Source organism: Epinephelus moara, chromosome 1, assembly GCF_006386435.1.
Source record: "Epinephelus moara isolate mb chromosome 1, YSFRI_EMoa_1.0, whole genome shotgun sequence".
In the NCBI taxonomy this organism is placed as follows: Eukaryota; Metazoa; Chordata; class Actinopteri; order Perciformes; family Serranidae; genus Epinephelus; species Epinephelus moara.
In genome coordinates this window covers 8,924,645-8,947,130 of record NC_065506.1, presented here as the reverse complement: position 1 = coordinate 8,947,130, position 22,486 = coordinate 8,924,645, and the positions used below count along the sequence as shown (strand labels likewise).

At 39.7% G+C, this 22,486-nt stretch overlaps 1 protein-coding gene across 1 annotated transcript in view; it reads left to right on the top strand.

The window, feature by feature from the left end:
* si:ch211-186j3.6 (neural-cadherin) overlaps nucleotides 1-22,486 on the top strand; it is a 446,142-nt gene that overhangs the window by 134,165 nt on the left and 289,491 nt on the right. Inside the window, 3 exon segments of the mRNA XM_050049923.1 lie at nucleotides 1,432-1,636; nucleotides 11,377-11,488; nucleotides 21,489-21,738. Of these exon segments, the coding sequence (XP_049905880.1) occupies nucleotides 1,432-1,636; nucleotides 11,377-11,488; nucleotides 21,489-21,738 (567 nt within the window).

Below are 22,486 nucleotides of genomic sequence, written 5' to 3'. Positions count from 1 at the left end.
CTGCGAAACTAGAGCCCAAAGTGTGGAGAAGAGGGACCGGGAAAAGCGGCGGACCTCCGGGGAAGCCTAATCCGTTCTCCCCGCAGTTAGGGACCGTTCGCCACGGTACTGCTGCTGGGCAGGGTGGAAATAAGTCCTGCAGAGTTACAGAGGACCTGGAGAATGTTTTAGGATAGTAATAACATTATATAAGATAATCATATTACAGAGATAATATATATAAGATAATAACATTAAAGACAAAATGAAATTGCAATAGGCCTACTTTTTCAAAACTTGATGATTTTACCTTTCTGTACATTTTGTATAAAAATTCATTTCAATTTCAATTTACAATGTTCAAAATTTTCTTAGTAGTCATTGTTCAGCGAATGCTTAGGAAGTCTTACCAAATACAAGTTCCAAGTAGGCCTCAGAGCCATTGAATGCAACAGCTTGTGTGCAACACAGCAAACACTGCACTTAATAATGCAGGACATGTGTTTGACTAAACGCTGAAAAGGAAGCAGGTTTTTAGATTCAGGCAATATTGTAATTCACAAGATGCAACTTTTTGGTTTTGCTGCCCTGTCATTTATTTGTCTGTATAAACTGTAAATAGTGTGCAAAGTGTTTTGGAGTACAATTACACTTTAACAGCATTTTCAGTAATGTTTGGGTGATGTGTACAGTACACCCTCATTTAAAAAAAAAAAAAAAAAAAAAATTCTGTAGCAAAGCATTAAGTGGTGTGGACTTTAGCTACTATACTATACTATATTATACTACTATACTATAATATGTTGTACTATACCATACCAAACACTTAAGAAGAAAAAAAAAAGTAAAGGGGAAAAAAATGCTTGTGCTGCATCCTGCATTCTGTTCCCCATCACATTCTTTACCTGCACCTCTTTGTTTGATGGTACGAAGCAGAGAGAGCAGGACCAGCAGCTGCTGGTGTCTCCCTTGAGGCAGCCTACCTGTCTCGAGGGAGACACCTGGCACTGGAGAGCTGGACAGCAGGGTAAGAGCTGGACCTCTGCTGGTTTCCTTCAATCTCTGCTCCATTCTGTTGACTTCCTGCCGCAGTAGGAGTCCCACTCTGAGTTTCAAAGTAGTCATATTTATTTATTGTTTGTAAACCTGAAAAAAATCAGTATTGGTGCCATTGATACCTTATTAATGACATATATCCAAAATGTTACTGTTTGACTTTCAAAGCAGAACCTACGACAAAAGCCATAACGGTTCTTTAGTTCAGGTCATGGGAAACTGCAGGTTATAGGTTGTTAAGTTCCTAAAGTAGAAAAGGCCTGCCTGCTGTACAGAATTGTTCTCTGCAGAATATTTGGAAGACATCTAACTCTAACCATGCAGATATATACTCTGCTCTCTTCTACCCCACCCTGTACTGTACAGTCAATAAACTTTTTCTCCATGTCTCCCCAGCTTCCTGGTCACACCTGCCTTGTCCTTCCAAAGGAAACCAATCAGCTACAGCCTTCTCATCAATCCCAGCAGTCTCTTCTCCATCTCAGCAGAGACTGGTGAAATCAGCCTGACCCGCCCTATTGACTACGAGAGCGACCAGCACCGCTACTTGCTATTGGTGCGAGCCAGCGAGGGCCTGGACAGCATGAGCAGTGCAGCAGAGGTTTGTGTCTGTGTGTGTGTGTGTGTGTGTGTGTGAGAGTGTGAATTCCAAGTCACATTTTCACTGTCAAATTCAATAACATTATTTTGTTCAAATTCAAAGATTGTTGACATCACAAGGTTGTCTCGTCAAGTCTTACACAGTCTGTACAGCATACTATCTGACAAGTCCTCAAATTAATAGTCCTCTGCTAGTGGGATGCTGTCCTTTTACTTGATTCTTGTGTAGCCTGGCTGACTTTGATCTGCTGCATTCCATGCTATTGTCACATACTTCTTGGGCAGAATTGTAGACCCAGTGCAGTAATAGTTGACTGGAGGACAGCTGTTGAATTGTGGTGAGCAGTGGTGATTATGATATATCTTGTAGACAATAAAATAACCACACTTGGGCATAAAATCCCAGACTACTCTGAAACGTCCTTGAGCTGGACATGCATTAAGGCGGCTGAAATGCTGTTAGATTTAATGTTATTGATTTACAGCTGCTGTATGGATGGTAATAGTTGTGAATGCTGCAGTTAAAAATTATTGTTTGGTTCTAGGGCCTCCTGATTGGTCTCTTTTGTTTAATGGAAGGCATATTGAACTCATCAATGCGACATGCGATGTTATGGCATGCCTTTAACCTGAATTGATTGTAAAAGACTGTTAAAATCCTCAACCTAAAAGAGAACTGTACATGTTTATTATTAGAGTGTTGTAGAGTTTGGTCAAACTCAGATAGACTGGTCCATCTGGAATGACTGCTCTGGAATTCCCAGTGACTTCCCCATGTTATCAGTAAGTGAGAGAACAGCGGCTGACCGCTACAGGCATTGATGCATCTGGTCTGGTTTCCATCATTACTCTGGCCTCAGGCTAAAACATGTCCTGCTGATCCGATCTGTCCTCAACTGATCCGCTCTGGGCCCCTGTGCACTACAGAGCACCAAGATTCTGTATGGGAGAAAGAGAGAGGGAAACAGAAAAAAGTGGCAGAAAGAGAGGATAAATTCAATGGTGGGAAGAGAAAGGAAGAAAAAATGGAAAGAAGGAAATGAATTAGCAGGAAGTTGGTATGTGCCCTTGTCTGCCTACGCTGCCCTGTAACCAGCCTCCTCAGCCCTATGCTTGCCCTCTGGAGCCTGAGTAAGCTTTTTGAACATCCTCATGTACAGTCCCATCAGCACTGAAAAGCCAGCACCTACTCGACACTGCAACCCCTGGCCCCACAGCCGCCTCTCTGTCTGGGCAGTGTAACACCAACAGACGGAAACAATGCCGTGTGCGTATTGAACGCTGAGCATACTACCTGTAATGCAGTGATAAAATGCACCGATTTTATTGTCTTTTTAAGACGATCCTTGGAAGAAGTTAATTTGCCTGGTAAATTAGTGAAACTGTCTCAAAGATATTTATATGGGCTGCACTGGAAAAACTATTCGTAGTACTCTGAATTCTGTCTCCAACATTTTACTGGCCAATACTAATATTTCTGTTCTGTTTCAGCAGTGGAAAAATGGTGTCGTGTAGGCTAATGGTGTTGACAGGGTAAACCTTTTACAAATGCTCTGTGCTTTGTATTAGCTTTAATGCCCCTATATGTGCTCTTTGCTGCCTCCTGAACGGAATTACAGTATCAATCATTACATCACATTGGAACAATTGAGAAGATAATGGAGGGCTGAATGGCTACAGCAAATCTTAAGTGGTTTATAGTGCATTGCGGTGACGAGGCATGGTACACACTCCACATTCAGCTGTTGAAATATTAACATTCCTACTGTTTAAAAAAAATCTACATAGTATCATTTTTAGATGTTTTCTTGGTAAGTTGACCTGTAAATTAAACACAGACAGCCAAGTCATCCAAGTGTACCTAATACTGGCTTTATTGCTCCATGCTGATAATTTAGTTTGTACTGATTGATAGTACAGTAGCTAACATTTTAGCTCATATGTGACAGCAGACTTAACACCAGTTAAAATATTCTTTGGGTAATAGTTACATTTTTAGAATATTAAAAGTGGTGAAAATGTGATAAATCAAAATCAATAATACAAAGTACATTTATTTACAAATACATTACAAATGACCTTTAGTCATTTCCCGGAAGCATATTTGAAGTGAACATAATCTCCTTCCAACAGCAGCACAAGGACAGCAATAAATTCAGATAAGTACGGCAAGAAACATGAATAAATGATAAGAAGTGCATAAACTAAAATAAAGATAGAATAAAAATAGAAACTATACAAGAGCATTAGGAGACAATGACTTGGTAAAGTGAGCGGTTATGATAAAGCAACAGTCATGGGATTAATAGCAGCAGAGTCAACAAGTCTATGTAAACAGTGTACACCAGACTAATATATGATATAATTAAGCAATGGTATTCAGTGTTTGTCTGCAATAATATAATGCAAGAATCAATGTAGCATATTAACATAATAAAATAAAATGTGTTACACTATGATACAGTATGGGATATGAGACACAATATCAGGTCAAGTGTATACAGTACAATATAACATTATATATAGTATAAGTATACAGTGGTCTGGGCGAGTACTGGATTCTGATTGGTGTCAGTTAAAAACTGATAATGGAGACGTACTAAGTAGTCCCAAGGAAACAGGGCTGTTCAGTGTTCTAAATTAATGTGCTGGCTACATAATGGTATCAGCCTGTATCTAGTGTGAGTAAGTGACATAGTTAAAACCCCTGTTTATAATTTATTAACAACACTGAGTGTAGTCCTTCACTGCCTCATCTACTGCCGTAACACACTGCCCCTCTGAACTTAAGCAATTATCTCACATTCTATTGGCTATTCAACTCGCTACTTCAGGCTGCGGCCAACAGTAACATTACACAAGATCGTTTTGTTCGTTTCGAGTATGGCGTGCTCATGAAAATCTTTATATTGATTAGGGAACAATGACATGGCTGGATAGCTAGCTCGTCTTGTTGTTAAACATACTGTCAAATTATATTTACTGTTTATCAACAGTACACAGTGTTATTGTTATCTGGCTCAAGCTGGGCAAAAGGGTTCAATGCACTGAGCAGACAAGAAATAACTCCTGTTGAAGATGTATCTATGTATGTCCTTTTTACTGGATTATTGAATATTTTTTACATTGTGGAAGAACCTATGGGACGGTAATGTTTGTTCCAGGTATTAGATAAACCCTAACGTGTTACCAAAGAAACCGAGTTACAGCTCGTGAAAAACATTGGACTTGATTGCAAAAGGCATAAAAATATAAACTGATATTTTTATCTTTTTATTTCTCCGGTGAGTGACCATGGCATGAGTGGGATAATGCCCGATGAAATGTTCATTATCAGTTTTTAATGGCTAACGTGGAGGTGAGAGACTGTTGCCTCCATGAAATAGATATCATTACAACGTATCACAGCCTGGAGTGAGCTGTTGCTAATAGAAAACGGTTAGCAGTGGCAAAATGATCTAGGGCTGCAGTTATGGAGTCTTTTAGTAATTGAGTATTCTGTCGATTTTAGTGGTGATTAATCGAGTAATCGGATAAGACATACTGTGTGTTTTCATTAAATTACTTTAGCTTTATTTAGGGGAATAGTAATATATAAAAGGGAAAATAATAAAAGTCTCTGAAATGAGATAAATGAGCAACAAATTTGTTCTCGCTCATTTGAACATGGTGGTACTCTGCGACTTAAGAGTAATGTAATGTAATGATCCCACGCCCTTGACACTTTGTCGTTTTCTTTGGGGTGTCTGTTGCTCTTTACTTGTCCCTCCTCCTCCTCCATAGGTTTGCAATCCGCGCTTCACTTTCATGTTACAGCTGTGTAGGCTATCAACAGCGAAAGTAACAAGCGCGTTGTGCAACAGAAACAGCCATCCATGCGAAACACAGCACACTGTATATTTGAACTGGATACAGGCATATAATTTGCCTCGAGGCTTTTTAGTAATTGAATTATTCGAGTTACTCAAGGAATCGTTTCAGCCCTAATATGAATGTTAAAGACACATTCCAATTTAAAGCATTGTTCTTACAAAGAAATAGGCCCTCCTGGCTGCCTACACATAGTGCAAAGCTGTTGCTAGGCAATGTACCAGCTTATTTTATTTATTTTTCATCAGGCAGTCCCTCCACCGTACTCTCTGATGCTACGTCGCAGGGAGGACAGGAGATGACAGTTACGTAGACATAATTTCAGTTAACAGCTGTAGCAGCTGGAATTAAGCCAGGTGATTTTTTTCCAGGAGATAAGCACTGCTCAGTCCACTATACTTAAGCCACCGTGGGGTCAAAGCTGATATTAAATGGTTTTTGTTTTGAAGCAGTTTGTCAGCCACCTAGCTTGTTAGGCTTACTTTTCCCCCCCACACATTCGGAGTTTGCCTAATATCAGACAGAACTTGCTATACTCCACTTTAACTTTTGGGTGGATTCAAAGGTCTGTACCCAGGCAAACACAGAATGATATTGAATTGTCTAAAGGAATCCTTTGTCGCTGTTGTAAGTGGTTATTACACTGCAGCTAACAACCAACCGGGTTGCTTAAGTCAAATATAATATATGTAACCATAATATAACAACAGTATATTGAGGTATATAATCAGTCTAGAAAAGAGACAAGGGTGAGGGAGAGGTGAGGCATGTGCCTCAAGTGAGTCAGAGTCTGTAGAGAAATAGCTCTGTGTGTGTTGTGTGGTGTTATAGGCTGTGGTCTCGGCTACTATTGTACAGTGTGATGGCAGCAGGTACAAATGACTGCCTGCAGCGCTCTTGTTTTACACCTGGGTGGAATGATTCAGTGGCTGAATGAACTGCCCATCTGTGAAAGCTCACTATGAAGATGATGTGAGGTGTTGTCTAGGTTCGCTTTGATTTTGTCCTTCATCCCTCTCTTCGCCTCTGCCTCTACACTGTCCAGTTCCAGCCCGTCCACAGAGCTGGCCTTTCTTACCAGCTTGTTGAGTTTGCTGGCCTCACCAGTCTTGGTGGCACCACCCCAGCACATCACAGAGAAGAACACTGCTTGTCAGCTCTCTCTCGGCTCTTCTTGTCAAGCCCTCACCTCTTGCACAATTAGTTGCTGGCAACTGGAGGTGCAGTGCCTGTGCTCCTTGCTGTTCAGCACGTATGAATTTAAATATGACCCTCTAGTTAAAATTCCTGTAAGAAGCTTTATCTCTTTTGCCTTTGATAGGGCCTATTTTTGGGAATATATAGAGGAAGCAAAGGCTCACAGCTGAGCTGACACTATAGTACTATAAACTATAAAACCTGACCTATTCTGTAGACTCTGATTTCATTGGAGCTTTCTGTTCTATTCCATCTCTTCGATACATATGGATTAAGAAGATGATGACTTGCCCAAAATAATGGTGTGACTTGGATTTTCTTTTTTTAGAGTATGAGACACCCTGTATCCAAAGATGCAGACTGTAACTCATCTAACAACAACAAAAAAGAAAATCTGACTTTTGGCCTTTTGTATTAAGACAAAGTATTTATTGTTTCTGTGTATTTTGTACTTTCTGAGGTTGTTACGGTACAGGTAGTAGTGCTAAAATTATTTGGTTTTAGGTTGTGGGGATTTAATTACTCAACTGCGTAGTTTCCCAGCTCCACTCAGGTCTAATCCTGTCCTCTCCTCACTCCAGCAAACATGCACTGAGCTCATGTTGGTTACAGTTCATTTATGCTGACAAATACATTCAGACAAAAACTAAACCAAAACACCACGGCGTCTACCCCCAGGATGACTCGTATTACATAAGACATGCCCTCTTGAGAATGGCAACCAATCTAAAATGACAATCTGTGACCGTGCCAAAATGGTGTTTTGGTTGTGTGCATTATGTTTGATTTAAGACTAGAATGCAGCTGTCCTGGGACTGCTTAGATTGGAGACACTTGCCGTACATGCAATTATGGTGACTGACAGCTCAACTGCTTATTTTGTCAGCGAATATACATCAGATTGCTTTCTTTTTCAAACAGTTCATGTTGATGTTGTAAACCAGTGTCCTCATTACAGAAAAATAATCTAACTGCTTGTCCCATCTAATTTAAGTTTCAAATATAGGTATAATCCTTTCTTCCTAGTAATTCCTGACCTCATGGCTGTATGTCTCAGACCAACTATCTTAAGAAATCCGACCTATAACAGTAAATTCAATTCTTCAGTCATCTTCAATCACCTTTCATGCCTGTGTCAGTGTTTAGAACATACACAGACTGCCTGTATCTTTGAACAGAATGTACCAGTAGGTACAGTCAAGCCATAATATCAGCAGCTGTCACTTGTCACCGGCAAGCTAGCTTGCTGCCGTGACAAAAAAAGACGGGCATTCAGCTTTGGCTACAAAAGAACTAAAGAAGGAAGTTTTCTTCTTAATTATTTAAGTTAATTATTAATTCAAATTAGTTCATTAATTTGAATGATCTATTGACGTTTAAAGTGGCATCATACGCTCTGAGTAGCCTTACAACCATATTTCGGTGTTCATGTTGTTCCCCATCTTCATTGTCGTTGCCATACAGACCTAACAACAGTGCTGCTTCCATTTTGGCAGTTATGGGTCATTTACTTTGAATATAGGACAGGGTCTATGCCATCCTAACTTAGGATTCCTAATGTGGGAAATCCTGTAATAGCTATATTCTCATTCTAAGATAGGATTTATTTTCTAAATGCAGTTAGGAAACATGTTTCAGTGATATTTGATATCCTAAACATCCTCCTAAACTGAGTTAAGAATTTCAGGGTAAGGAAGTTTCTGTAATAAGGCCCAGCACCTCATGATTTAAGACATTCTATTTTCCCCTCGTTATCTTGTTAAAGTTTACCATAGCAGTAACAGTATAATAGGAAAAAATGACAACGTTAATTTGTTTTCCAGAAAAGACTGTAGAAATAATGCCACAGCTTCAAATTGTTTAGCTGTCCTTTTTTTGCTTTTGATTTTATTCTGCTTCTCAGAAATCTGTCTCTGTCTGCCAAAATAGCGAACAGAGGTGGTGTATTTGTGTGGACTGGAGTCACTGAGCATGACTTTAATTTGCAGGTAGTTTCCAAGTTTCTCCCTGCAGGAGTGATAGCTCATTGGCACCATTAGTTACCTAACCAGCCTGAGACCTGCCTGCAGCTGCCCCCAGTGTGTGTGCCCGCGCACATGTCTGCGTGCGTGTGTTTGAGCTCATCTTGCTTTATTACGGCTGACTTCCCCTCTCTCCTCATTCAATCTTGCTTTCCGTCAGCCTTGCACACACGTGTACTTTATGTTCACGTCTTGCTGAACCCACGACATTTCTGGTCATACTGGCACATGGGCTCGCTCACTCTGCCATGCAAACACGCACATATAGACACACACAGGCAAACAAAGATTAACAGTCACTGGCAAACACACACAAATCACCCCAGGGAGTTGACATCGTCAGATTTTATTTTGTTGTCCATTGCCTCAAAGCTGATCTTTGCTGAAGGATTAACTGATATTACAGAACTTCATCTTACCTACCAGGATTTAATACCAGTGGTATTTACACACCACTCACAATGTGTGTGTGTGTGTGTGTGTGTGTGTGTGTGTGTGTGTGTGCCTATGTGCTTGTCTGTGTGGTTGTGTCTATCAGAGAAAGATCCGTTGTGTTTTTGTCTATACCGCTGTGTTTATATGGAAGAGAAGAAGTGGGGCTAGGGGTCGGAGAGGCTCTCCAGCCAGCCCATGTCTGTATTTATTCTTTCTGAAAGCTGCAAGCAGGCAGTCAACATCTGGTAGTGGATGTCATGTTTGCCTCCATGCCCCTAATGAACTAAGCAGCATCACAGTGTCTCATGCACACACACACACGCCGACATGCTCACACCATCCAAATTCATCTTTGCACACTGATCCACTCTCATTCGTTAGCTCAGGGCCTCTAAAAAATTGCACAAGATTGCATTCTCCACTGACCTACTGAAGGGACTGAATCCGTAGAAGCTTCCTCAGTGCAGAGGGGTAAATAGACCAGAGGGATCAGGGTCAGGGCATGCCTTTGGAGTCGGATGGGATGAGGCTTCTTTTGGTTAGGGATAGGGTTAATTTGGGTTACTCGCAGATGAAAACGACTCCGGACCCAAAGAAAACCAATTTCGGATGGTGCCTGAAGTAGTAATCCCAGATTTAAAAATTTTTCATAACTCCAACCTAGTGTGACTTTTAATCTCTAGCATTTCCACTTGTGATTGCCTGGGCAGTTTTAGCATGTAGATACAGTAACAGCATTACTGAAACATGTATGAGATCGGAAATGCAGAAACTCTATACTCACTTTTATTATTTCATAATATAGTATATATATTTTTGTCTTTTGAGGAAAATGCTTCAGATGTATGATGAGAGACATTAACTTTTCCAATGCAGTTGATGGCTACATGTGACAGGAATGCGTATGTTTTAATAGGCTTTTTTGAGATGAACTCTGCCTTGGAAAGTACATGAGATCAGGCAGCAGCAGCAGGGGGTGGTGGGAAAAATGCTGCGGTCAAGTTTAACAGTTTCCACAAGCCCTTAAAGAATACAGGTCGGTCACAGAAATATTTATGTCCTGTTAGATACACCTGTGGGCTGCAAACCACGCCTTGACCTTAATTATTATCATCATTATTATTATTATAAACCACACAAGACTTGCTGTTAACAGATTAGTTAACAGCAAGTCTTTCATGCTTATGTCTTATGTTTTTATTGTGTACTGTTTGTGGATGGATGACAGATTGTGAGCTGGAGAAGCAAGACAAATTTCTGTGCAAACAGACAATAAAGTATTATCTTATCTTAAATCTTCATTGCACAACATGAGACTTGCACCTGGGCCACCCTGCCTGCTTGAGCAGCATGTGATGGCTACCCTGCTGGACTGCTGCGGCTTGCATGGGTGAGGTGTTCACACAGTCAGTGTTGCTGCTGCTGCAGAGCTGCCTGCTGCAATGACTACTGTATGTCCACAATTAAGTCAGTGCTCCGCTAATTTATGGAGCCTTCAAGCCACTGCATTGTCAATAACACGGTCAAGCAAATATTTCACAAAAAAAAGTCTTGAAGGAATTCTGACAGAGACATTGTCAGAGGGCCTTTATTTTGAAATGGAAACAGCAAGTGTTAAGTTAAAAAGCTATTTTTTTCACGTCTGTGACGGATTTAGACATTGAAACTGTTGAAATATGGTACCAAGTTGATAAAGACCATTTTCACAGTCTTTTGCTGAAAACTGCACGCGTCACGCCAGACTCCTATTCCCATGATGTTCCACAGTGCACATGCACTGTGACAATTACATAGAAAATGAGGATTTTCTACACAACATTGTGGTGGTCAAAACTCATAGTCAATTAGCTCTTTGATTAGGCGACAGCTAATTGTTTCCCATCATGCCCTGGGTTTTGCAGTTGTTGGAGAGCAAGTGTGGCGCCGCCTGGCTATAAAAACTGTATCTGCCTCGTTTTTGTGAGGTTATCATTGACCCTGTGTGCATGACGCAGGAGCTGGTCGGGATCAAGTTGAACACAGATCTAACTAGCATGTATTTTGTGATGATACTGTAGATGCTGATCAATTCTTAACAGGCCTTGCTTATCTAGAAAAAGCCTGTTGCCACATTTAAGTAAAAAATCTGTGTGATGAAGGTCAGCCTTTCTTTTTATTTATTCATGCCAACCCCTCCTACCTTTTTTGACTTCCTCCCTATGTCTCTCTTTTTTCTCAGGTCCGAGTTGTTATTGTTGATGAAAACGACTGTGTTCCAGAGTTCCTCCAGTCCATTTACAGCAAGGACGGTGTACCAGAGACTGTGACAACGGCAACGTCCCTGCTGCAAGGTGAGATATCCGTACAAATCTAAAAAGATTGTGTCCCATCCATAACCCCCCGTCATGGTTAAACTCCTGTTAGTTTTCCTTGCTCCTCATCACCAAGCACACTTCTTTATTTTTGTCTTCAGACTACAGAAAATGACATTGTCTAGCTCCAAAAAAATCTAATCCATTTGTCATTGTTTTTCTGTTGTAAATACTTGCAAGGGGAATTGAAGATGCACTTTGCTGTTTTCTTAAGCATTTGTGTTCTCATAAACAAAGCACCAAAGGAAGCTGCGTTTGTGTTGTTTTACTTTTTAGCTTTACTAATTAAAAAACTCCCACGCAATTTTGAAAATGTTAGTGTGCTAATGAAGATTGTCTTTAAACACACCTGATAAACACAATACATAATGCATAAATCATGATGTTATTGTAAAGTGCTGCAGTGCTGTGTGTTTTTTTCCCAGTCTGGGTTGACTGAATAAACCCACTGAATCATACGAGGACTTTTATTTTCTCTATTTTCATATTGTGTGCTTTTAAAATTCTGGACTTCATCAAAAACACTACATACTTTTCCTTATGAGTCCCTGGAAGTAAAGCTAAACCAGGTGCAGCACGGTGGGCTAATGTGTGCCTGTGTGGGGTCTGTGTTATGTAAATGCTCGAGAAGCCCTGCTGTAGTGGCTTTCAGAATAAAATAAGAGTGGCTGAGCGTTTTTAACATTCATGTGTTTTGACTGGTCAGAAAACTGAGTAGGTACTTGTCAGCACTGGCAGCCGTGAAATCACTGGTACTTCCATCAGTGCAGCTGCTCTCGCCTCTCTTCTCCTGTAACGACCCAATTTCCACACAGGGATTGCTTAAGTTTCATCTTATGTGAGGAAATGGAAATGGTAACTGTTGTGGGTTTGACTTATCACAATTTGATCTGCACAGTGTGACTTAACACTGAGAAGTCCTCTTTTTTTAGGTTCTGACAGACTGCCAACAAAACTGACAGCAAAGCATTTCACACTTCTCTTTCCCTCTCCACTCTGCATAAAGACTGCACGTTCTTTTTCAAATAAATTCAATATCATAAAAAGTGTAACAACTGATCCAAATTGCGTGACAAATAAAGCAATATTTCCACTTTAAAAGCTGCTCGAGATCATTCTGTTTACAGCTCAAAACAAAGTGATGCTTCAAATAAAATAAACAGGTTTGCTTACTGTTGGCTAAAAATGGAAACACCAACAGAGCTACAAATGAGTATTGACAAGAACGAAATGCAGGGAAATAAAACACTGCATGCAGTACGTAAATTATTAATGACTGCAGTTATGACACCTCATTGGAAGTGCTCATTAACTCAGGCTGCAGGCAGAAAACTTTTGGGTTGGATTCACATTCCAAAGCTTTGTTGTTTTTACACTTGTGCCATGTGCTGGATGCCATCATTGCAATCATTCTCATCACTATCATTATCACCATTAGTCAAATAGCCTATTTGATAAAAGGCAAAATGAGTTACATGCACACAGTTTACAAACACGCAGTATCACACTAAATAATAGAACAGCTGAACAGCTAAATCACTTTGTATCCTGTGAAAATAGTCGTATTGTCTTTACAGCTGACATTGCAGAGATAATCTAGTTGAGTAAAACTGAAAATGGAGTTGTGCAAGTGAAAAATAAAACTTATGTCTGTTTCAATCAGTTTTGTTGAATTTCAGACACCGTTAGGGCATATTGATGTAAGATTTTTTCAGCTTACTTGTAACTGGGCAAATCCAACTTCATGCTGACACAAAAATGTAAATATGTGTTGCTGGTAGACCCATTTTCATTGAAACATGTGTGCCTGTACAAATGAGGAAAGTATATAAAGTCTGTTGAAATGGTAATACAAGGTCAAGTATTAACTTGCACATCTTATTAACAATGAGATGGAAAAAAAATGGTCAAAACTCCAGCAACACTTTTATAACAAACAACACTAGTGACAGTGAAAGTAAAAGTTTTGGCTAAAGCTGGGAAAAAAATGTTGGGAACAGGGATGCCAATCATGTCATAAAGCACAGGACTTAACATAAGGTAGAGCTGTTAAATGCAGGACTGTGACACCAGAATCCTGGGTTTGCATCCAGACTCCTGTCTGTGGTCAGGTTTAGGCAACAAAAGCACTGTGGTTAAGATTAGGGAAAGATTGTGATTTCGGTTAAATAATAATACAAGGAGTAATAATAAAAATAAAAAATAATAATAATGCTGTTGTCACTACGTATGAAGAGTGTATCACAAGATTTCCTATTCTGATGGAGAACAAATGAAAGACATTGTCAGAGAACATTTTTCTGACAGATTCAGTGTCAATATTTTTGCAACTTCTCAGGTACTTCAGTTCGCAACATTTCCTCAGTATTTTCATAGAAAATGTAATTTGCTCAGCATTACATTTACCTCAAAAAACATATTGGCAAGTTCAGATTAGTTAACCTGGAAATCCAGATGCCCCACCCCCAGCAAAATTCGAATTTGCACTGCACGGGGATCTGGCCCCGACAAGCAGAGCCTGTTGAATCGCCAATTGGACCAATCAGATCAGTCTATCTGACAGAGGCGGGTTCTGGGCGGGCGTATCATGATGAAGACAGCGCTGCACCGTAGGAGTCGAAAAGTAAACAGCCAAGATGGCAGCTGCCGAAGGACCGCATCCATTCAATTTAGCTTTGGAAGAAACGCTAAGCCAACTACACTTATCTTTTTCCTTGAGAGAGGAACAGAAGACTGCCCTAGAAGCCTTCGTTTCCAGGAAGGACGTTTTTGCCGCTTTGCCGACGGGATACGTCAAAAGCATAATATATCAGTTAGCCCCACTGTTCGGCAAACAAATGGGGCTTAGTGCAATGAATATGTCACCTTGTTTTTTGCTCTGATTGGCTATCGTGCTATCCAGTTGTGTGCGGCGGCATTTGAAATGCCTCAGTTAGTGTCGCCCCTTGGGTAGGAAGGGTGTATCGGTGAGGGCCAGACTCAAAATCTTTCTAGATTTGAGTCTGGATTTCCAGGCTACAGATTAGTTGTATATAAACAGAATTACTAGGAAACGTGGCTGAATAACTGAAATAATAGTATAACATTTAGTTTGTCACTCCAGCTAGCTGTACTTTGCAGAAGTCCATTTTTCTTTTTCATGAGGAGGCAGCTCGAAGGGAACAACATTTGAAATTAAATAAGAGAGCTGCCTTTTAACAGTGATTTCTTGCTAACCATGACTGTGTGATGAGATCTTGGGATGGGGAAAGTTCCCCTGAGTAGTGACTTGCTTTGTTAGAGATGAAAGGAGAAAAAAAGGACAAATTGGCCCACTATAAATGAATTATCAGACTGTGCTTTACACATATTGCACTTAAACTACCAAGGGCTTTAACATGTAAACACCTCAGATGTTCAGCACATAGTGAGGAAGAGAGATACATTGACATTGATGTTTTTTCCTCGTATAGATGTAATACTTTTTTACTCAGTTGTTCGTTATTGCTCACGGGACTGTGCTTTGCCAGTATTGTACTTGAGAACGTGAGAAGGGGTGTGTGTTTTGTTAATGCCACCTCAAAGTGCTCTACAGCATTTTAGTATGCTACAAAGATGTGCTGTATATGAATCAAGTACTGAAAAGAATCGGCACCAACTGAAACTATTAGCAGAGAGCACTCACCAGGCCCACAACAACCACACAACAAAAAACTATGGAGCCCAGCATGATGAATACTACATCAAAAGGTTGCAAGCAATAAATCCATTCAGTACAAACACAAAAACAGTAATTTCAGCTTAACGTTAGAGCAATTCCAACTAACAAAGCAACTAGATCAACATTGCAGTATGCAAGTTCTAAACAGTAACTTGGGTTGTATCTGATAAAACGCAACATTGATCATACAAAGCTAAACAAGATTCTTAGATGCTTTATACACAGGTAAAGTGGAGACAACATATCTAACTGTCAAGGATGTGTTTACAATGCAGTAAGCCAGCAGACAGTTTGTGCATCTCAAAGTCAGGGAAGGATCCTTAAATGGCTGAATGTTAAGGAGGCTACGTTATTTAATCGCACCAAAGGATTGTTCCAATGTCAAGGATCCTTCAAAGTCTATCAAAGACCAACCTTCAGAAAACTTTCAAGGATGCAAGTGTGTATCTGCAGCGGGCACGAAGCACCCACAATTCTTTGCGCACAATTTGCTGGAGTTGAAGGCAGGGCCTCTTCACTGACGCACACCTGGGCACTCACCAGCCTGCTCCAATTATGTTCACCGAAGGATCGGAGGGAGTCTTGCACAGTTTCTGTAGGACCCGACTTGGCAGGACCCGTCATACTGAAGAAGCATCCTTAACTCTAAGAAGCACAAAGTGACTTTGTCTGAAGTGCTTACTGGCATAGAGTGTTGTCTAATCAACAAGATGTAGACACAATATGACACAAGTCAGCTGATATTCAGAAGTCAGGGGATCGTCCTCTGGGTACCATCAATGTCCTTTAAAAATGTTATGGCAATATATCCAATAGTTGAGATCTCATCCCTAGAGCGTTGCCATCAGTGTCAAGGGCTGCACAAATAATCAGTGATATTACTGAAATCCCAATATGGCCAAGTGCAATATCAAAATCACAGGAGCTGCTATTTTTTGATAAAGGTAAAATGTGTCACAACATATCATTATAAATGAGGGGCTACAGATGCCTTGGCCTACAAATCATATTCAAGACATAAGGGAACATGCTTGTTTGATACAGACCCCAGCAACAATCACATCATCATAATTTTATAGTTTTCTCTGTAAAAAGTAAAATGCAAAAATGACCCATTCTACTAAAATCTTGATGCATATTGCAGTTGCTATATTGATAATTTAAAAAAACAGAAACAAAACACAGTATGACATTTTTGCATGTGTAATCCTATTACTGTGGCTAAAGTCATATGAGTCTATAAGGCATTATTATGCAAGTATATAAGGATTATTCTAGTTAGTGTTAGCAGTATTGTCATTTTCAAACAGCAAAACTAACTAAAATGCTTGTAAATGCTAGTGAGTGAGGGAGGAAGTTAATGAGTGAATGAGGGAGTGAGGTGTATAGTGTAGGAGGCACAGCAGGCGCTCAGCTTGCTGCCATCGACAGGTGCACTAAGGGAGGCGAGAAGTTTCACCCTGCTGTGCTGCTGTGTGTGTGTGTGTGTGTGTGTGTGTGTGTGTGTGTGTGTGTGTGTGTGTCTGTGTGTGTGTGTGTGTGTGTGTGTGTGTGTGTGTGCGCGCGCACGGCCATGTTCATGTATGTGTTCGCACATTTGGGTTGGAAGCGGGTTGTCAGTACTCTGGTAAGTATCTTTTAAAAAAAGAACTAAAACAGAAAAAAATCTATATGAGGAGCAATACTCAAATTAAAACCCTCCAGTGTTTCCTGAACAGACTGAATCTGTTTATTATGATATCTGAAGCAGTATAAGCATCCTAGAAACTTTGCAGTTAAAAAATTTGAACATAGGCAATTAGCTTTGAAACTTGGTGAGGTGGAAAATGGCTCATGCAAGATGCTCCTTTGCCAAACACTCCTCTGTGTTTCTCATTAAATTTCAAAAATCCTTCAAACAAAAATGCTTGAATGCATTTTACAATAAATACAAATAATTCTCCTCGAAGAGTACACCTAAAACTCAACAGCCTAAACTCCGGAAAGAAAGCCTTTTTTTTGGTCTCCCCTTACTTGATTAAACGGGTTAAAAGGCACCGTATTAAATTAAATGAGCTGGGAGAAATAGGCATCCAGCATCGTTTTGCTAAATCATGTGCTAGTAATCCCATAATCAGTTCCATCGTGAGAGTGGACAAATGTGTACTTCGCCAAGTTGGAAAAAAATGCAGAGTACCAAGCAAGCCAATTATCTCGCTTTCCATAGAGATCTGAGGCTCCTGCAGTTTCCATCTTCAGTACAAAATCATTATATGCCAGACAGACATGGGAGATGCAGCCAGAAATGTACTGTGCCCCCTCCCACCCCCATGTAGTGATGCCAGCACAACAATGCTGATTCAAGATTACAGAGGGACTTGCTGATAAATACATGCTCAAACGGTGCTCTGAAGAGTACAAATCTGTACTTAGTAAATTAAATATTGACTCATATGTGACATGTGTTTGGCCACTGCATGGGATTGGACGCCGGGCAAATATCAGTACTGCAGTCCATTTTCTACCCATCGTCATTGGATATTGGAGGTTATTCATCACTTTACAGCAGCAAAACAGCTGCATTTCAGTTGCAATTCAGAAAAATGTCAGTCTTTGTAACCCGGACTATAGTGCAGGGTAAACACACATAAATTCACTTTATCCAGATTGCAAATCTGACCATAAATCTAAATAACAGAAATCACAAACACCATCATTTGTAACATAAAAAAGTGTGGCCAGTTCTGGATAATATTTCCACTTCCACACCTGATTTAATGCAGTTTTTTAGTTGCACATTGCATATTTTCCTCTGCTAAAAAGAAGGCAGTGTGACATGACACATATAGAGAAGCTATTTTTTGCGGCTGTAAACCAATGCTTATGGCAGTTTAATGATGAAACATCCATCCTGCTTACAGTGTTGACAATTCATTACAGTTTTTCTTCCCCCTTGTCTTTTGTGGTAATTCCGTCTTATCAACTAGCAGCTAAAAACTCTTTGTCTGAATGACAGTTTTAGGAATTTACTCACACACTCTAGGCTTTCACATTCACCCTGCCATCCTATTGTGCTTTTTGATTTAAACATTTTTTTTCTTCATTTTTTTTTAAACCAATAACACTAATACATTCTGTCATGCGAGTAAACTGCACACAGCATGCTCACGCTTACAAGCCAGGCCATTATGTTATGGTTATGCCAAAAGATGCCCAGAGGGAAGGAAACTAAAGGTCCAGTGTTGATTAGTCTAGCTTTTATTTTTTTTTCCTTTGCTGAGTTCAGTTTATTTGGTCCGGACTGAGAAGGAAAAAAAGAAGATGCATTGTTGGCTTTTGCCATTTTGTGTTAATTCTGGCTTATTACAAGCAAACTAAGAGCAGTAAGCAGAAAGTCGTCGGACTAACGGGTAACTCATTCTTTGGACAATTTGTTGACTGTTGTCACATCGTGCATCATCCACTCTAAGTGGACCTCCATTTAATAGACCAAACCAAACTGACAAATGCACTAGAGCACAAGCTAGAGCACTACAGGTTGGCTGTGACAGCATCCTCATGTTTTGATTTGTCATTACTAAAGTATTCTCAACCTGGATTTCATTATATGTGATGCTCTTCTCTGTTGTAGTGCACTTTATGGTTTTAGGACACATTCATCTTGCAGCCTTATGGAGGAAAAATATAATTGATTTTAGTTTAATTTGATGGTTGGTAATTGGATGATGAAAGACTGGAGGCCACAGTCAACAAACATTAAATCTAATACCACAACCCTTTTACCACAAAATCAGTTAACTTATTATGTATCAAATAAACTTGGACCGCTAGTGACACAATTAAAAAGGACAAATTAAATAAATAAACACTGACAGAGTTTATAAAATTGTCTTTTAGTAAACTGATATACTTTTGCTGGCATTTTATTAGAATTATTAATTTAAAGTGTTAGTTTCCCCCAAGGCTCGATGCAATGGAGAGGTACAGTTTATTAGTTGTAGCAAACAAAGACATTGTGCTTATGTGTGTATGTGCATGTTTATGTATTTATTTATGTGTGTGTGTGTGTGTTTGTTTTTGTGTGAGTATGGACTCGAGCCAAATGCAATGTAAGGTGAATTGGAGAATTGAGAGTTTGATGGCGAAATGACTTGTTAGCGGAAAATATGCTTATTCAAATCCCCGGTGGATCTTTTCAGTTTTAGCAAGGCAATCAATTTGTGGCCGAGCGAGTTGTGCTCCATGGATTCCCAATGTGTAATGTAGGAACAGAAATGTTGCAAAATGACAGTCCTTTCAATGCATGCTGTGCAAATAACACTTACTCCCCTTGTGTTATAGAACTGAACATTTAAGTCAGTGGGAGCACAACTTCCTTTACCATCTTTACTTTAGTTACATAGCATGAGAAGTGAAAAGTTATCCTGTGCATGTTGTGTTCCTTTGCTCAAATACAAGAAACAAGAAAAAGACTTGGCTCTACATTAGTAAGAGAACAGATTGTACATTCAGCTACTGTTTTCTTGTTCACCAGGACTTAAATAAATATGCTTTATTGGCATAATAAGTGCTTTTGTTGCAAGTGATTTCTGATGTTATTTAATTTTTCTAAAGAAGTCCAAGTGGGATGGAAAAAAGAGTGAGAAATAGAACATAGTGATTTAGCATTGTGTTAGTATCTGTTTTCCACGCGACAGCTCAGTCACTGCACAGCCATTGTTCATGGACACCAGCCCTTGCCTCCATTCATTGTTAAAGTGATATAAACACATTTTAACATTGCAATGCTGTTGAAATACAGTCACTGAGATGTTGTTGAAATACAGTATTTGAAATGTTATTGAATTACAGTCAATGACATGTAATGGAAACAGCTGGTTACATATAGGGCTAGGCAATATGGTGATTATTATTCACGATATTCTGAAATCTCCTTTAAACTACTGTAGGCTACTACAATACTAAACTACTGAATACAGTACTGTTACAATAAAGTTAATTGTAGGGTACAGTAAGTTACTGTTATAATCAAGATTTAAACAAGTAATGTTATAATAAAGTTAAGTAAAGCACTGTCATAATAAAGATAAATAAAGTGTTGCTGAAATAATTCAAAATAGAACCACTGGTGCTTTTGTTCTAGAGCACCTGCCTTGTCTTGGGCCAGAAGTGTTGATAGTTTTGCTGTTAACTTAAAAGTTGAACCATTTGTGTGGTGTTGTTAAACATGAGGATTTATTCACTGTGAGTGGGAAACAAACTAACAGCTCACCAGTTCATATATTAAAAATATTTCCAAGTTAAACTGGTACTCCATGGTCGCAAAATGCAATTTGATTATCACAGTCTGGAGCCCTGCAGAATCAAGAACACACCCCTCACCTGCTCACACACTATCACCCAGGAGAAAGTGGTCTGGGTGGGCAAGAGAGTGTATTTGACGTATCATGTTTGTGAGTCTTTTTTTAACTTCTACCATGTGGGCAAAGGGAGAGAAACCCTACACTTGCACAGTGTGTGGGAAAAAAATTCAGTCAGAAAAATTTGATGACAAAACATATATCTGTACACGCAGGTGAAATAAGTTTAAGCAGAACCGAAAACTCAAGAAAGTCTCATGGCGGTGTCTTAAAAAAATGACATGACATTCTATACACAGTGTTTGCAATATAGTCATTTTATACATCCCATGTGGAACAAGCAGCTATACATTTAGTTTAATCAATATATCCCCCAACCCTTCTTACATCTGAAAAACCTTTTCAGCCACATCCAGCATAGCTTTGATAGAAAGGATGCTAACCTATACTGGAATGTGCTGTTATCAGATGTTTCAACAACACACTTCAACTTTGCAAAAATCGAAACAAAATTCCACCACTTTACTACACAGGGCTTTTGGTTTATTATATGGAGATTGTGGGCAAAAAAGATAATGCCAGTTGTTTTTTCTAGTGTCTGTGTCTTAACAGATTTACACTAATGTTTTGTGACTAACACCCAGTGAAACTGAGAAAACTGTTTTGTTTACATATGCAATGCAGTTTGACTGCTGAGGGTGCCAAAGAAAAGTTTGCCATGGTCAGCCATGTTTTTGTTTGTGTCTGATTTCGTGCACCTGGAACTTTTGGAGGTAAAAAGATGGGACTTCCAGTTCTGACTTTTGACTGGAACTCAGCAGCTGTCTATATTTCAGAAGGAAAGGGAAAAGTTGGATCAGTGGTGCCCCAGTTTTTTCTTTGTTTGGTCCCTTTAACTTCTTTTTTTTTCTATTCTCCATTTCTGTGTTTTCATCTTTAGTGTCAGCCAATGACTGTGACTCCGAAGAGAATGCAGAATTGACTTACTATACCCTGAGTCCAGACTTCACCATTTCCCCTCATGGGACCATCTTTCCTGCGGGGCCTCTGGACTACGAAAGGCCAAACCACCTGTATGAGTTTGTAGTGATGGCAATTGACAAGGGAGAGGTCCCTCGCACCGGCACAACGACAGTACGGATTCGAATGGCTAACGTCAACGATGAGGCACCTGAGTTCTCCCAACATGTGTAAGTAACATTCAAGCTTCAAAATTTCTGATTCTCACGCAGCTGTTCAAGAGATAAAAAAAATGATGGAAAGATGTTTTGATAAGGATGCAATGAAACTCTGGGTTAGCTTTAACTGCAAAAGCCGCTATGAGCTCCTCTGTGCAGAGGAGGGTGAGACAAGAGAGACTGACACTCACTCTGGTGAGCAGGGCCACAAGACAGCACCATGTTATACAGAAGTACCTCATTTGTTAGCAGCATCGCCCTGGATCACTGCTGCAGACAAACAATCTGGGTCAGCCTCTCTAGGTTAAGTTCTTTTGAGTGCCAGGATGATCCAACTAGGTTAGTCTGCAGACATTTCGGGTGCATATATATCATTCACACTTCTGAACAGCTACACACAGTTCAGTTTTCAGATTTAGTCTGTGGACAAAGGCTCTGACATAAAATTGATTTTGGAAAATAATCATTAGGTGCAGCCCTGGTTCAATATGAGTCTTGGTCAGCCAACATTATTTGGTCAGGGTCCAGGAGAAAATGTTGGATGTTATATGAGCTTCTCTTCTTTTGATTTAATAAAATGTGTTCCTGTAAGCCTTTTTATCATGTTGATGTATTTAGATACACCTAAAAATAGAGTGGCTCTACACCTCACAGGCTTATGCATGTATAGTGAACATAGAAAAAGCCTAAACAGAATGAACTGAAGACTTTTGGATGAAGGCCTTTAACACCTTTCCACCCGAGTGATGGGGGAAGGTAA